We start from the raw sequence: 14,037 nt of genomic DNA on the forward strand, positions 1-14,037 counted from the left end.
CGCTATCTACTATTTGTCATCCATGCAGACCAAAGTGAAATGCATAACGAACAAATAGTACATGTATAAACCAAAGACAAAGAAATATATTTCATTATCACACTTGAACATGTTCAAACAATGTTACAGTGAGAGTTGAGTACGTTTGACTACTTGCCAAAAAGAACGTTTATGAGATTTCTAAACACAGGGCCTCTTTTATTGTTTAGAACCTCTCTCACAGCCTTCTCGTCGGGAACAAACCCCTTAGCCTTCATTTGCTCCAGCAAGCATGTAGCTTCATCTATTCTCTCTTCCTTCAGCAGCCCCTCAAACACAGAGGTATAAGTTTTTGCATTGGGTTTCATCCCCTTACCTATCATTTCCAAAAGGTACTTAATAGCGTCCTTCACAAACTTTGCATCAGCAGCAAGAGCCGTAATGAGAACAGCATAGGTGTAGGCGTTGGGCGACACCCCAGAAGCGAGCATGCGCATGTAAACCTTGAGAGCCTCTTTTGGCTGCGCAGCGTTGGCGTAGGCCTCGAGGATGGCGGTGTGGGCCACCACGTCGGGCATCTGACCCTTGTCCTTGATCTGGCCGAAGAGCTCCAGTGCCTCGTGGGTCAGACCGTCTTTGGATAATGCGTCGAACATCTTCACTGCGTGGTTTAACAACCCATCGCCGCTCCTCATGTCGTGGAAAATCTGTTGCAAGTCCTTTGGGTCCTTCGGGTCTTCTGTTGCGGGCTTCTTGCTGAAGGGGTCGTAAGGGGGTGGGACTACCCTATTTGTTTTGCCGGTTTCTTTTTGGGTATTGATGTTTTGGTCGTCAGAGTCGGAGTCGGAGTCGGAGAGGGAGAAGTTGAGCTTGGTGTCGACGGGATTTTTGGTGGAACTGAAATGGCGCTGAAGGGCGTGAGAATTTGAAACCGAAATGGGTGGGGATGGAGGCGGTAAAAGTAGTGAGGAAAAAGTGTGGTTGAAGGTGTTAGCATTAGTGTTAGAGTTGGAGGTCAAAATTAAAGTGCGACGTATTGCTGTTATTGTGCCTCGCCCACACAAAGAAGCCATTGTCGTGTTTGTTCTCTTCTGTTGTTATCACTCCACTCACTTGTGTTGTAATTGGTGGCAATCAGTCTCTTTACTCATGTTTGGATTCCTTCTAGTACATTCCGACTGTGCGGCGCCCTGGTAAATCTTTTTCTGACATTGGGCCGGGCGATTTAGCCTACGACACACTAGAAGTATAGCAGCTTAACTTAGTACCTTCACCTCCATATTAGTTTTAAAATCGATTTTAATTTTTCTAAATTTTTTAAATAATTTAAATAAACATAATTTCATTTTTTTAATTACCTCTAACAACTGCACATCTCTATTTTAATTTCATGTTTTATTATCAGTTGATTGTTTGTGAGAAAGTTGATTAGAAGATTCATTGTCTTCGAATTCTTTAAAATAAAAGTAATTTTTTTTAATTTTATTTTCCATTTTTTCATCTTGTTGATTTTTTATGGTTTTGACGTTTAAAAAAATGGAAAACGAACAAAAATATAATCATTATAAAACTTACATTAATCACTAAGTTCACTACAAGCAACCTTCACTTACTTAAAAATAATGAAGAAAAAACATCACACTATCTAAATTAAAAAAGGTAAGAATATTGCCGTCTAAATAATTTACCAAACAAGAGTTATAACAGGATTGATAAGTATTTTAGGAATGATATACAACGATAACATTAGCTGCATCTTTGCTATTGAATGAAAGTCCCTGTACATTTTCTCGTATCCAGTTATCAAAAAATTAATTGTTAAACTAAAATAAGACTTGCTTCAAGGTTCAACTGTATCTGATCTTTCTAACTCAGTTCATGTTGCACTTTAGTTGAACAAGTATCTAATTTTTAAAAGTGAGATTATTCACCGTGACAATTTCTCATTTGTTGAGGACAGTGAAAAATACCACAGCATAAAATGACATTCGGTAATTGTACACGTATTAAGCAGAATAAACATGGTTAGATATCAATTTTTGATGTGACAACTTAAGTTGTGCATCTTAATTTTACGCAATACATGTATCACCTCTAGCAATTGCGAGACACACCACTCAGTGATCTTGAGAACAAGTACCCTACCACACCGTTTTTCAGATTCAAACAGCAAAAAAGTAGCACCTCGAGCAATTAGGCAAATATGGCATTTTTAAACTCCCAACTAAATTGACAAGATAAGACCACAAATTCCGACTTTCAGTCTAGCTATTATTTTGGGTCAATAAAAGGTGAAGGACCGACTGGGAGAATATCCTCGACGCAATCGTGAGGCAGGTCAACAAAACGTAAAATTCAATAATAATAGCTCTCTCCCAAAGTTGGGTAGTACAATTAGAGTCAGTAGTCAACTATAATAAATTTATAAAATTGTAACAAAACAAATTACACTGTTTTAAGATCAAAAAATTCCACCTGGATAAAATCTAGATACTCAGATTGCTTCACTTGAAAACGTCCTCACCGAGCTACCAAACCTTGGGCTGCCTGGGGCCCATCCTCCGTTATTTTGTTTGCCTGAATGGTAGTGATAACATTTGCAACATTTCCCTAAAAATAGGAAACATGTAATCAAACGTCAGAGTGAATATAACATCAGTTACTTGTGCCGAAGCAATGACACTTCATCACATATCACTCAACAATCAAAATCCGAGTAAGTGCACTACCATCATGTAGAACATATCGCATAATAATGATCTAATGTGAAAAGCTAGCTAGATAAGCAGATGCAAACATTCTCCAGGAAAAAATAATAATATTTAAAATGTATACACCATCAATAGTGAATAAATGAAATTTTTACGTTGGTGGTAAACAAACTGCATTTTTATTCATAAAAAAGTCATAAGCATTTCAAAAATTCTGATTAAAAAACGTTAACAACGATAGTTCTTTTCTTTCTAAAATGAATTTATGAATTCAATTGTCATCCTCGTACTATGTGGATGGCTGTACAAAAATTGGAATACTATAAATATTTGTGTGCATTATGGCATAACTAATTATAGTTCTGAAAATTATAGACAAGAAATTGTTTACCCTCCATGTCACTAGCTTTGTTCTCAGTGCTTGCCATTGGTGCTGACCGAACACACGATCAGTTGGATGACTGCAAATTTAACACTTGCTTTAAATTGTGCATAACAGCAAAATGAATTTTCAACATGGGGAGATATATGATGCTCAACAAAATAATCATGGCCAAGAGGTGCACATCCATGTGTCCAGATTATAGTATAGAAAGATAGTAGGGTTCAGAGAAAGACAATAGATGGAAGTAGAACATACCTAACAACGACTACTTGATTCATTTGGTCCAACTTACAATCAATTAACTTGGCAGTTATTGCTCTAACTACCCACAGTTCCACCTCATCATCATTGATCTGAAAGAGGCATTGCAAGATTTCATTTATGATACGAAGAACACAATTACAACACATAGAAACCAAATACAAATTTACCTGCAATGTGTCCCTGATAAGTTCATATGGAATGGTGCCAGATGCATCAGAGCTAAGATCGACCAATGACATCAGCCTCATTTTAGCAATGCATTCTTCATGTACAAGGCCTAACAACATCATAACATTTTGATAGTAACATCAAGTAAAACGCAGTTATGTAACTACATGTAAATGATAATCGTTCATGAACAGTGTTTACCATAAGTTTTCAACAGGGTGGAATTTGCAGTATGATAGTCTAAGTATGCATCCAGCCTTTGGGTGACAAAAATCTTAAGAAGTTCATATAACAAACCATATTTGGCATCCTTCTCCAGTTGTGCAACAGCCGGCATGTCTAGAATATCGCACTACATGATAATCAACTTAGTGAATTTTTTTTCCAGAACTCATATCAATCTAGACCAACAATGGCATTAAAAATGGCAAACTTAGGTGTCTAAGTAAAAAACCATGATGGCAAACAAAAATTGCAATTTCTAAATAAAGTCGGCCTACCCTATAACAAGAAAGTGCCCTAATCACCTTATGTCGTTTAAGTACTGATCAGAAAATTGTAATTTCCACTGGTTCATACTTATATATAATTATACACATCCAGACACAGACCACAAAATCATGCAGCATCAAAGCAACAGAAGCAATCGAAAACATGTGATATTATTAGACAATACAAAAGTTAACTCCTAGAAATAGTTGAACAGTGAAGGAAGATGAAACTGAAAGATTGTACAATCTATTAAACATCATAATTACATATTGGAGAAGGTACCTGAAAGATGTCAGGAGCCCTTACAAATTCCACAATTGCATGTGCAGCCTCCTCCTTGGCTTCACTCAAAACTTGGGCATCTTCTCCCAAAAAAGTTGCCAGATAACTGGTCAGGAACTTTAAAGCATCCTTTGACATGCTGAGATAAAATAAGATGAAATACTAATTACTTGTCTTTAAAAAACATGTAAGAGGATTGAAAGATAGATAGAAGATTGCTGTCGCATAGGAGAGCAGTCTGATGGTAAAAAACTTAAGGTAGTACAGTACTCCCACCCTGAAGAGAGTTTAAGAGGAAATAAATAAAATTGGCATTAATAGGAATTCACTTCTGCTATACCTTCTATTTTCCTTCAAAATGTTAGAAATGGCAAGAAAGAGCTCTCTCTGTTCTGGTATCCCAATTTTCCAGTCTTTCAAGAAGTAGTCAATCTTTTTGAATGAAGGTATAATAAATTCAGTGACTTTCCCATCAATGGCTAAATTGAGAGTCTTCATGTAGACATAAAACTGGCAGTATGGAGTCTCCAAAAGATTGTACAGATTGATCAAACTGCAGAGAAAAGATAAGAAAAGATATTTCAAAAACAATAATATTAACATTCACAGCAGCATGCATCACCAGAAATTTTAAAACCAAGCATCATATGATATTACATTTTCAATCGCACGGCAGGCTTTTCGTTTGGCTGCTGAAGTATTTTTGCAGTTACAACCTTTACAATCTCCATTGCTTCATCTGGATTCACAGTCTTTGTAACAAGATTGCAAATGATAGTGAAGATGGACTCTATATCTGATACAAGATATGGCAGAACTTGTTAACACACTCACATTGAGCTGGACCATTAATGGCATATCCTATCACCCTGAGCAGTTCTCTATGCAATAACAAATTGGATTCTAAAGCAAAAAGCGAGAAATGAAACAACCAACAAGGAAGCCACGAATGCAAGAGAATAAAGAAGAAAGACAGCAGCGAATACCACAGGTCAACAATGCACAACCAACCAAAGTGGCACAGTTGCAGGAGAATCCCAGCAAAGATGATTTGCATAACACATAAACACCAAATACGGCTCATGTTTTCAGCAATGAAGTGGAACTAGGCCAAAATGCAAGAGGAATACAACACCAAAAGCTGTTTATACCAATATCAAGCAAAAAATATAACTCTACCTTTTTCGGAAACCTTTGAGAAAATCAATTCAGCAGAGGTAATCATCAACGATGCTAGCTCCAACCACTTTCCCATAACAATAAACTCTTCAGCTTCCATGCAGAGTCTACTAACTTGTGGCTCAGCAACCTGACAAAACATGATGGGAAGAACTAAATTCATGAATAATACAAACACCAAACTCAAACAATAATGCAACAACGCGACACATGTAACAATGTAACAAGAAGAGTGAGTGTACAGAGAAGCAATAGAGGAAAATATTGTAGACCAACCCTAAAGCTACATACAAAAAATACTATTCCTGCTATTTTTAAATCAATTTCTTCCCATCCAACCTACCAAACGAACAATTAAATGTCACTCCCTCTTTCATTTTCTGAACAGCAACGTGAATCTGGAAATATCTACAGCAAAAATAATGATGCAGAACAAGTTCCAAGGAAAATTTGAGTATTCAATCCAAAATCACCGAGTTTTACAAATTCAGATTAAATTTTAAGTTCTCCAAGCATTTTCAACTAAGCATATAGACAGTGTATCCTGAACAGACCGTCATGTCCCAAGCAGACAATGGAAAGCAAATATTTCATACCGAAACCAACACAAAAGCAAAGAAAAAAAAAAGGAGGCATCTATAATTACATCGAGTGAAAAACACAGAGAAGTGCTGAAGACAGTGGAAGATAAAGAGAAGAATTAGGAAGAAAGACCTCGGGACCGGCATCGGCCCAAGCAAGTTCAGAGGTGAATCGAACGACGGAGAGTGCAGCGTCTTCTTCGGAGGTTGGCACCACTGTCGCCATATTCTCTGAACTGCGAGATTGTAAACCCTAGGTGACTCGCGCTGCAGAGAAGACGGTGTGAGCAACAAAAACCCTGACCCTAAAGAAATAATATAATATAATCATCCAAAAGAGAAACAATAATAAGCAGTGATATGGTCTTCTAATAATAAAAATTATAACATTTTTCAGTTTTATGGGTAACTTTTTTTTAATTTATTAAAATTTTATCACATTTTTTAAATTTTGAAGACATCTTTTATAATTATAAATATTAAATTTTTAATTTTTTATAATTATAAATATTGAGATTTTATTTATAATTGAAACAAACAAAAATTAACAATTTCATCTTCCAACAATTTTATACAATTTATAATTTTTTAAAAAGTTGACAACAATACCGAAAATAATATTTTAATTACAAATAAATTAAATATATTAATAAATAAATTAAATTAAATTTTTATTTTTTTAATTATTTTTAAATATAAAAAAAGTTATAATCTTATTTTTTAATTAAAAATATAGTTTTAATTATATTTATCGTATAACTTACAAATTTTTCATTCATTTTCAATTGTATTTATTTTAACTCAAAAAAATTTACTTTCCTTTCACTTTTCCTTAAATTATCCCAAAATTTACTCTTTAATCCAAACAAAATAAAAAAAAAAATTATTTTTTCCTTATTTTCATAGTAATTATCATTTCTTTTATTTATCTCCTCTTAAATATAAGATTTTTACTCCTATCTTAATTTTATTCTTCTCGTTTTTATTTGTTATTATTAAGGGGAAATTTAAATAAAATATTTAATTTTAAAATATCACTTTTATATAAGCTTATTAGAATAAGGAGTTGATTCCAAAAACCTTAAATTTTTATTTTTTATTTTTTTAAATATGTAATTATGACGTTTCAATTGTAATAATGTAAGACTTTTTTTAAGAAAATTTTGATGACAGAAATGGATATAAAATTTAGGTCAAGTTTAATAATCATCAAAGACAGACTTTTTTTAGTATTATTTCTTTATGAGTAAAATAAGTTTTCAATAATTTTTATGTGAAATATTAATGTTGAAATCCCTGACAAATAAATTAGAACAAAAGAGTGTGAACTTTGAGGATTTAGTTGTAGTGTGTAACTTATTTTAAAAACATTATAAACAGGATAATTTAGATTAAGTTATCTAACACAACAATTTAAATAATTATTATGATATTGTTGAATTTTTTTATTATTTTTTGTATGGATTGATTGTTGAATATGAGAAATATTGAATTTATAGCGGTCGTATATTTAACAATCTTATATCTTCTCTCTTATCTCTTTGATATATTTTTTTAATAAGAAAATCATGAAATTCGGGGTTTCAAAATACACCATATTTTGATTGATGTTTTATTAGCTTTTGACTGTGAAGTTTGCTTGTGTACATCCAATCTTGAGTTTCTTTGGGAAGTTGTTTAATTATTATTTTTATTAATTTGTTTAGTAAGTGATAAAGTGTTGTAAACACATGTAGATAGGAAGTGGTGAAATGATTTAATATATATATATATATTTAACTTGGGAGTAATGATAGGTGAAAAGTAATTTATTAATAAAAGAAATATTTAATGTCAGTCATTTAAAATATATCTTTTTTATATGTTATTGTTTGTTGATAAAATTTAGTAAGAGGATTAATGAAAAATAAACTAAAATAGTTTATTTAAGTTTTTGGTATTTTTGGGAAAAGTAGATAATTTATTTGAAGTAATTATTGAGTTATATGATCACCGAAGTTTTTTTTTAAGTTGTGACTTGAAAGAAAAATTATTTTTAGATTAAATATATTTTTTATCTTGTGAAATTGATTTTTTTTCTTAGTTCAAATTTTATACTCTCTTACTACTTGTAATAAAAAAATTATTGAAATAAATTTTTATATTTTTTTTACAAAATAAATATAAACTATATTATAATAATATAACATTAAAAAAAATTATCATAAAAATTTTAAGATCCTTTTTAAAAAAAATTGTCACATAAAAAATTACGAACAAAAACTTAGCGTGAAAGTAAGATATAGAATAATAGATCAATCCGTCATATGTTTGTCACTATGACATGTGTCAACTATGACGTGTGTCTTGCTATCTAGAGGACAAGTGATATAGTGTCAATTTAATTTTAATCTAATTGATTATTAAAATTTAATATTTTTGCAAATAATTCTTTCTATACCTTAGAATTAAATGACCCATAAATGACAACTGTTCATTACTATTTTTCATTTTTATTGTAATTTATTTTTCACATATTAAAATGTAAAAAACATAAATTGAGAAAAATGAATTAATGAATATAATCCTAAAATATTTATTTATTCTATTTTTTATGTTTTTATACTTGTAAAACGTTTTATAACATAAAACTAATAAATTGTTTGCATGTTCAGAGTTTACTATCTAATCTGCAGAAGATCTAATGTGGTCCAACCATTTTATTAAAAATAACCATGTTAAAGTTTAAAACAAAATATGTTTCAGTAAAAGAAAACCAATGTGACTCTATCAAAAGTGCCCGTGTAGTGTTATTAATGTTGAATAAAAAAATAAGTGAAGAAGATAAAATAAAAAACGTGATTATTAAAATAATATTTTTTGTTATTTAAAATGTATTGTGTCAAATTTTCATTAAGTTTGTATATTATATTTAAGGCTGAATTATTATCAATCTTTTAATTTTTAGGTTGTTAGAAAAAAATAGTTGTAACACTCTTGATTATAATAAAAGAATTATTGAATAAATTTTATAAAAATTCAAAAACTTAAAAAGTATTCCGAAAACAAGCAAAAAAGATGAAAAGCTCAAATAAACCAATATTTTTTTAATGAAAATTACACCATTAAAACATCGTGAATTGTTACATACTCTGCATTTTCTCCGTATCTCCAACCCCTTCTTTCCCTGCTGCAATTTGGGACCACTGACTAAAATATGTTCGCAATTCAATAATTTGGAAAAACAAATCAGGAATAATGTGGAAACAACAATTATGTTTCATTTTACTTGTCCAAGTTAAAAGTGAAGTTGTATGAATTTAACAAACATTTTGATCGAGAAATATAGGTGACCATATTTGCGTTCTAGACCCAAATCCATGCTAAATGAAAAAAAGCCATAAGAGGATGACTTAAAAAACGTGCAAATAGCGTAATTATGTTTGCTTCCTCAGGTCACCTCATTCGTAGAGTAATCCTTGCCTCAGCATAACTTAAATCTGCCAACACTGTCATGTACTTTGAATAGCGTTAACGATGAGATTACAACTCATCAGGTGTAGAGTATTTTTATCCTTTCTGTGGTTTATGTCCTTCAGTGATTCATGACTACTGAACAAGGGAATCTATACACAAAGACTAGAGTATAAACAGTGACATAACATGCATATGCTATCATTCTTTCCACTGATGGCTAGTTGTTCTCTTCAATGCAATGTTCATATCATATTGTCCTTTGTACGATATTCTCAACCTATTGTTAGCCAGTAAGTATATAGCAGAATACAAATAAAGCTATAAAAGTTAATTTCCTGCACAGTGTATCGATATCTATAAACCTTAAAGTTTTCCCCTTCACTTGCTACCAAGCAAAGCAACCACTAAATTGGTAATGTTGAATTTTTTTCCTTTTATTTAACCATCTATACATTTTCTATGTATATGTAGAGACTACATCTAACAATGCACAAATGGGATCCAGGTAAATGGTAAGACATTATAGATCTCATGATTTTTCACTCAATCCGCAAACCTTGGAAAACCTGCATGTGAACATACATCTCAATGTCAAACCTTACAAATGTTAGGTCCTAGCATAGGTCAACTCATAGTCGGGAAATTCGTCAAAACAAATTGGATTCAAGAAAAGGCAAGTTCAGATAAAAAATGCATTAAGAAATAAGGACTTGACACGCATCTTTTGACCATGTAGTACTTGCTAAATTAAAACAACAGCTTTCTTGCTTTTGAATTGCCAGCTGTCGAAATTAAATTCGACAGATTTGCCGATCGAGTGTTATTACTAGTAAAAATTATGCTATTCCACCCATATTAACCAATTGTGATGAGTATATATTGCACATTAAGATTAGCCAGATGATGGACCACAGTCCAATTCAAACTAATTCAATCTTAAATTCCATATGACTCAACACTGCTTGAGTATTTCCCTGGGTATCATAGCACTCATTCAAACACCTACCAAGGTCAAGAGAGTCTAACTCGATTGGCTGAACAGGTTGCGTGAGTTATTCTAAACCTCTGTTCAATTCCTACTGACAATAAAAGAACTCATACCAAGGTTATATATTTTTCTTATTAATACATGGGGGAACAAGGGCGAACGATCTTAGACATCAGAAAATTACCCTCACTAGTCATCACGAATGGGCTGAAGAAGATATCGAGCATTATGCAGAAGAGCATTGGCTTCCTCATTTGAAGCATCGAGTGCACGCAATTCTCTGATTTCTTCCTGCCATTTTTCGACTTGATGCTTGTGAATCCTACATATTGTGAAGTACGATCATACCGCAGAAAGCTAACAATATTAAAGGTAAAAGAGTTCTTATCTCTGAATGTTTAGTGACAACTTCACAGCTCACATAATAATTTTCCCTTCAAATTCATCGCTTAGCGCCCTTAACATTGTTTTCCCTGATTCTAGGAGCTCAGACACCTACATGCAATTCGTTCAGCATGTGAAAGAGTTAGATGAATTAATTATACACAACGATTCCAAGCTTCACACGGTGTATAACTAAATATAGCTACCCTCTGGGTATAATTCTCAATCTTCTCAAGAATAAGAGAGATACTGAGTTCCATTTCTTCAGATCCAGTAACGTCGGCCTCAAATTCTTGTTGTTGTTCTTCTTCTACAGTCTTTGATTCCGCTTCATCTCCCACCTTTTCTTCCACCTATTTATTATGCAATAAAAAACAAGATATAAATGACGCCGAAAAGAACGGAAGGTAAATTCAGGATACAAAAAGATTGAAAGACAAAAAAAACAATTACCTCCGGTTTCATTCGTTTCCTCGTAGCTCCGCTCTCTGTGCTTTCCCTTAGAGTTGACATTGACGCCTAAAACTACAAATTAAACCACATATGATGTTAATGTTCGCAACTTAGAAGCAATTTTATGAGTATAACCGAAACATTCACAAAATTAACCTAAGACTGTAAAATATCAGCATATATTAGACTGAAGTGCAATTGACTTGACCGAAACCCTAGCACAGTGTCTGAGTTTGAACATTCCAAATTAGAAAGGCAAGGTAAAATCATATTCAGTATAGAGTCGCTCCAAATAACACAATCATGTTAGCTGAACGACAACGCAAACCTGATGCGAAAGCAGGATCGAAGACATTAGAAATTAGAAACGAAAGAAACAGTGTAATAATATAGATGAAAGATTGAGTAGCACGTATCAGTTACTCACCAAAAACTCAGAAACAAGAAACAAATAAGATTGATGAATTTAGTTTTTCGTTTGATGAAAGAGCGAAGAATATGATAAGTGTAGAAATGTTTTTAATGTACAAGTCCACGGTTGAAACAGAAACCTCTCTCGTTTCAGATTTTGAAATGCGCGCGTTTTCTCGTATCAAACTGCAGATTGCAAAACGGACATTTATTCGTGGAACTCATAGTTTCAATATGCAACCATAGAGGTGGTTAAGAGATTAAACTTTCCTTTTTGCTACCGGCACCCCCTTAAGTCTTCCTTTTATTGTTATTGCCGCCACCCTTATTTTTGTTTTATATTATTTATTTTTGTTTTATATTTTTCATGAACTAAAGAAAAAAGTGTATTGAAATGCAATATAAAAGGAACTTCCAGATTCTATAACCTCCCAAATCACTTTTTACATAAAGAAGCTTCCAAACTCTGTAATATAAATTTTAAAAAATAATTTATGGATTATCCAATCCAAAATGTTCTACCTAAAAACTACTTTCAATTGTATAAATTGAAAGTAAAAAAAAGTTTAAGATTCCGCAATTTTGAAGTAAAAAGAGTTTCCAATTACATAATCAATTTAAAAATCTTTCAAATTTCAAAGACAAAGTAGAAATTTTCGTATTTAAAGAATTACACAAGAGAGATATAGGGTGCAAAAAGAAATCTAAAACTAAATATTAAACCTTCTACACTACAGTTAAGACTCGATAACAACAAAAATATCAATTCACATCAAACTATTAAGGCAATTGCTTCTTGCACCCGATCAATTGTGACTAGCACCCGACGTTTTTTTTAATCCTATTATGCCCTTGTCTCTTCACTTTTGAAAATATTGAATGGTGAATGTGATACGAATAAAAATATCCGGAAGACATGGAATGTGCTACGGATTAAAATATCCGTAGCTCAAACCATCAATTCCGAATAAATATATCCGGTATCCAAAGTTGAATTCTGGATAAATATATCCGGTAGGCACAGATGAGTTTCGGATGAATATATCCGCAGGCATACATGAATTCTGAATAAATAGATTCGCAACACTTACCTTGTCTTCTCCGATGATGCTTCCTTCTTCGAAGTTCGCTCCTGGGTTTCGATGCCTCAGAGGTCCTGCTCTGCCTACGACAGTGGTGCTCCTACGACAATGCTGTCTGCGACGGTGGTTGTGACGGACGAAGATGAGTGTTGCGTCGTAAGGTTCACTGCAGAAAGGAAGAAGAGAAAAACGTTGGGTGCATGTATTGGGTGCAAATCTCTCACTAACCTAATGTCAAGTTCATTAAGGACAGTTTAGTCTTTTCATGTTTACAATTCGGTGTCGAATCAGTCAACTATCAATTCACATCCTGTATTTCTTCTTGCATCTCATTAAATAGATGAAATGATCAAATTTCTTATCTAATTCATTCTCATTCTGAAAAGCTCTTTCCAAAACCCATTTTAAAAAATACATTTCAAAACGTATTATTCTGAAAAAAATTATTTTCCAAAATACATTTCATGAGTTTGAGAAAATATGTTCCGGAAAAAAAGCTTTTAAAAAAGATAATCAGAAAATCAGGGTGCTTTAAGCCTAACTCAACCCCATAAAACCGGCTCATAGGGTTGAGGTTTGCACCCACTTATATACAATGAAAGGCTCTAATCTCTAGTCGATGTGGGATCTCCAACATTATTAGTAAATTTGGTTACTTTATAGAAAAAATTCAATCAAATAGCTTATAGTTATTTTTAAATTTTGTTTAGAATTTTTAATTACTTTCACTAAATTCTAACCAAGTAAGTTCACAAGGAAAACTAGTTGATTGGATTTAAATTAATAGCATATATATGTCGGTGTAATATAAAACATAAAAGTGAGAACGTGAGAATATAGTAAGAACATGTTTGGAGGAAACATCTTTTTTAGAAGAAAAATTGAAAATTGAAAATTAATTCCTTCATAATTTAAAAATTAAATTTTGAAAAAATTAACAGAAAATAATTTCTACACACTGTAAGATAATTTTAATTGTAAAGAAATTGGTTTTGTTTATTTTTGTCTTCAAATGTTTACTGAGACATACACCTTAAATTTTGGTAATTTAATTGTAGTAGATGATTAAATTATTTTCTTTAGGTTTAACATATTGAAAAACAAGTTTCTTAAAATAAATAGTAAGTTAGATTCAAATAACCCCTCATTCTAGGTAAAGCAATATCATCTTGTAAATGTAGCAATAAATGAGAGAGAGCAGGGTTCATGTAATACATCATTA

At 32.3% G+C, this 14,037-nt stretch overlaps 3 protein-coding genes across 3 annotated transcripts; all 3 read right to left on the reverse strand.

The window, feature by feature from the left end:
- Window positions 1-66: 66 nt before the first annotated feature.
- On the reverse strand, window positions 67-1,205 carry LOC137830137 (uncharacterized). Its single transcript, XM_068637300.1, has one exon. The coding sequence runs from the start codon at window positions 1,050-1,052 to the stop codon at window positions 150-152; it is 903 nt and encodes a 300-aa protein (XP_068493401.1). The 5' UTR covers window positions 1,053-1,205; the 3' UTR covers window positions 67-149.
- A 1,103-nt stretch (window positions 1,206-2,308) lies between these two features.
- Window positions 2,309-6,395, reverse strand: LOC137830138 (uncharacterized). The gene is made up of 10 exons (XM_068637301.2): window positions 6,175-6,395; window positions 5,461-5,590; window positions 4,939-5,077; window positions 4,622-4,834; window positions 4,282-4,420; window positions 3,709-3,859; window positions 3,507-3,616; window positions 3,331-3,428; window positions 3,082-3,151; window positions 2,309-2,589 (listed from the first exon to the last, which is right to left on the reverse strand). Exons 1-10 carry the CDS (start codon window positions 6,265-6,267, stop codon window positions 2,500-2,502), a joined length of 1,233 nt encoding a protein of 410 aa, XP_068493402.1. The 5' UTR covers window positions 6,268-6,395; the 3' UTR covers window positions 2,309-2,499.
- Window positions 6,396-9,721: 3,326 nt separating this feature from the next.
- LOC137828206 (knotted 1-binding protein) lies at window positions 9,722-11,937 on the reverse strand. The gene is made up of 6 exons (XM_068634675.2): window positions 11,750-11,937; window positions 11,323-11,394; window positions 11,076-11,222; window positions 10,907-10,980; window positions 10,670-10,807; window positions 9,722-10,063 (listed from the first exon to the last, which is right to left on the reverse strand). The coding sequence occupies exons 2-5, from the start codon at window positions 11,380-11,382 to the stop codon at window positions 10,675-10,677; spliced, it is 414 nt and encodes a 137-aa protein (XP_068490776.1). The 5' UTR covers window positions 11,383-11,394; window positions 11,750-11,937; the 3' UTR covers window positions 9,722-10,063; window positions 10,670-10,674.
- Window positions 11,938-14,037: the final 2,100 nt, after the last annotated feature.

This window comes from Phaseolus vulgaris, chromosome 7 (assembly GCF_051622355.1).
Source record: "Phaseolus vulgaris cultivar YP4 chromosome 7, ASM5162235v1, whole genome shotgun sequence".
Lineage (NCBI taxonomy): Eukaryota > Viridiplantae > Streptophyta > Magnoliopsida > Fabales > Fabaceae > Phaseolus > Phaseolus vulgaris.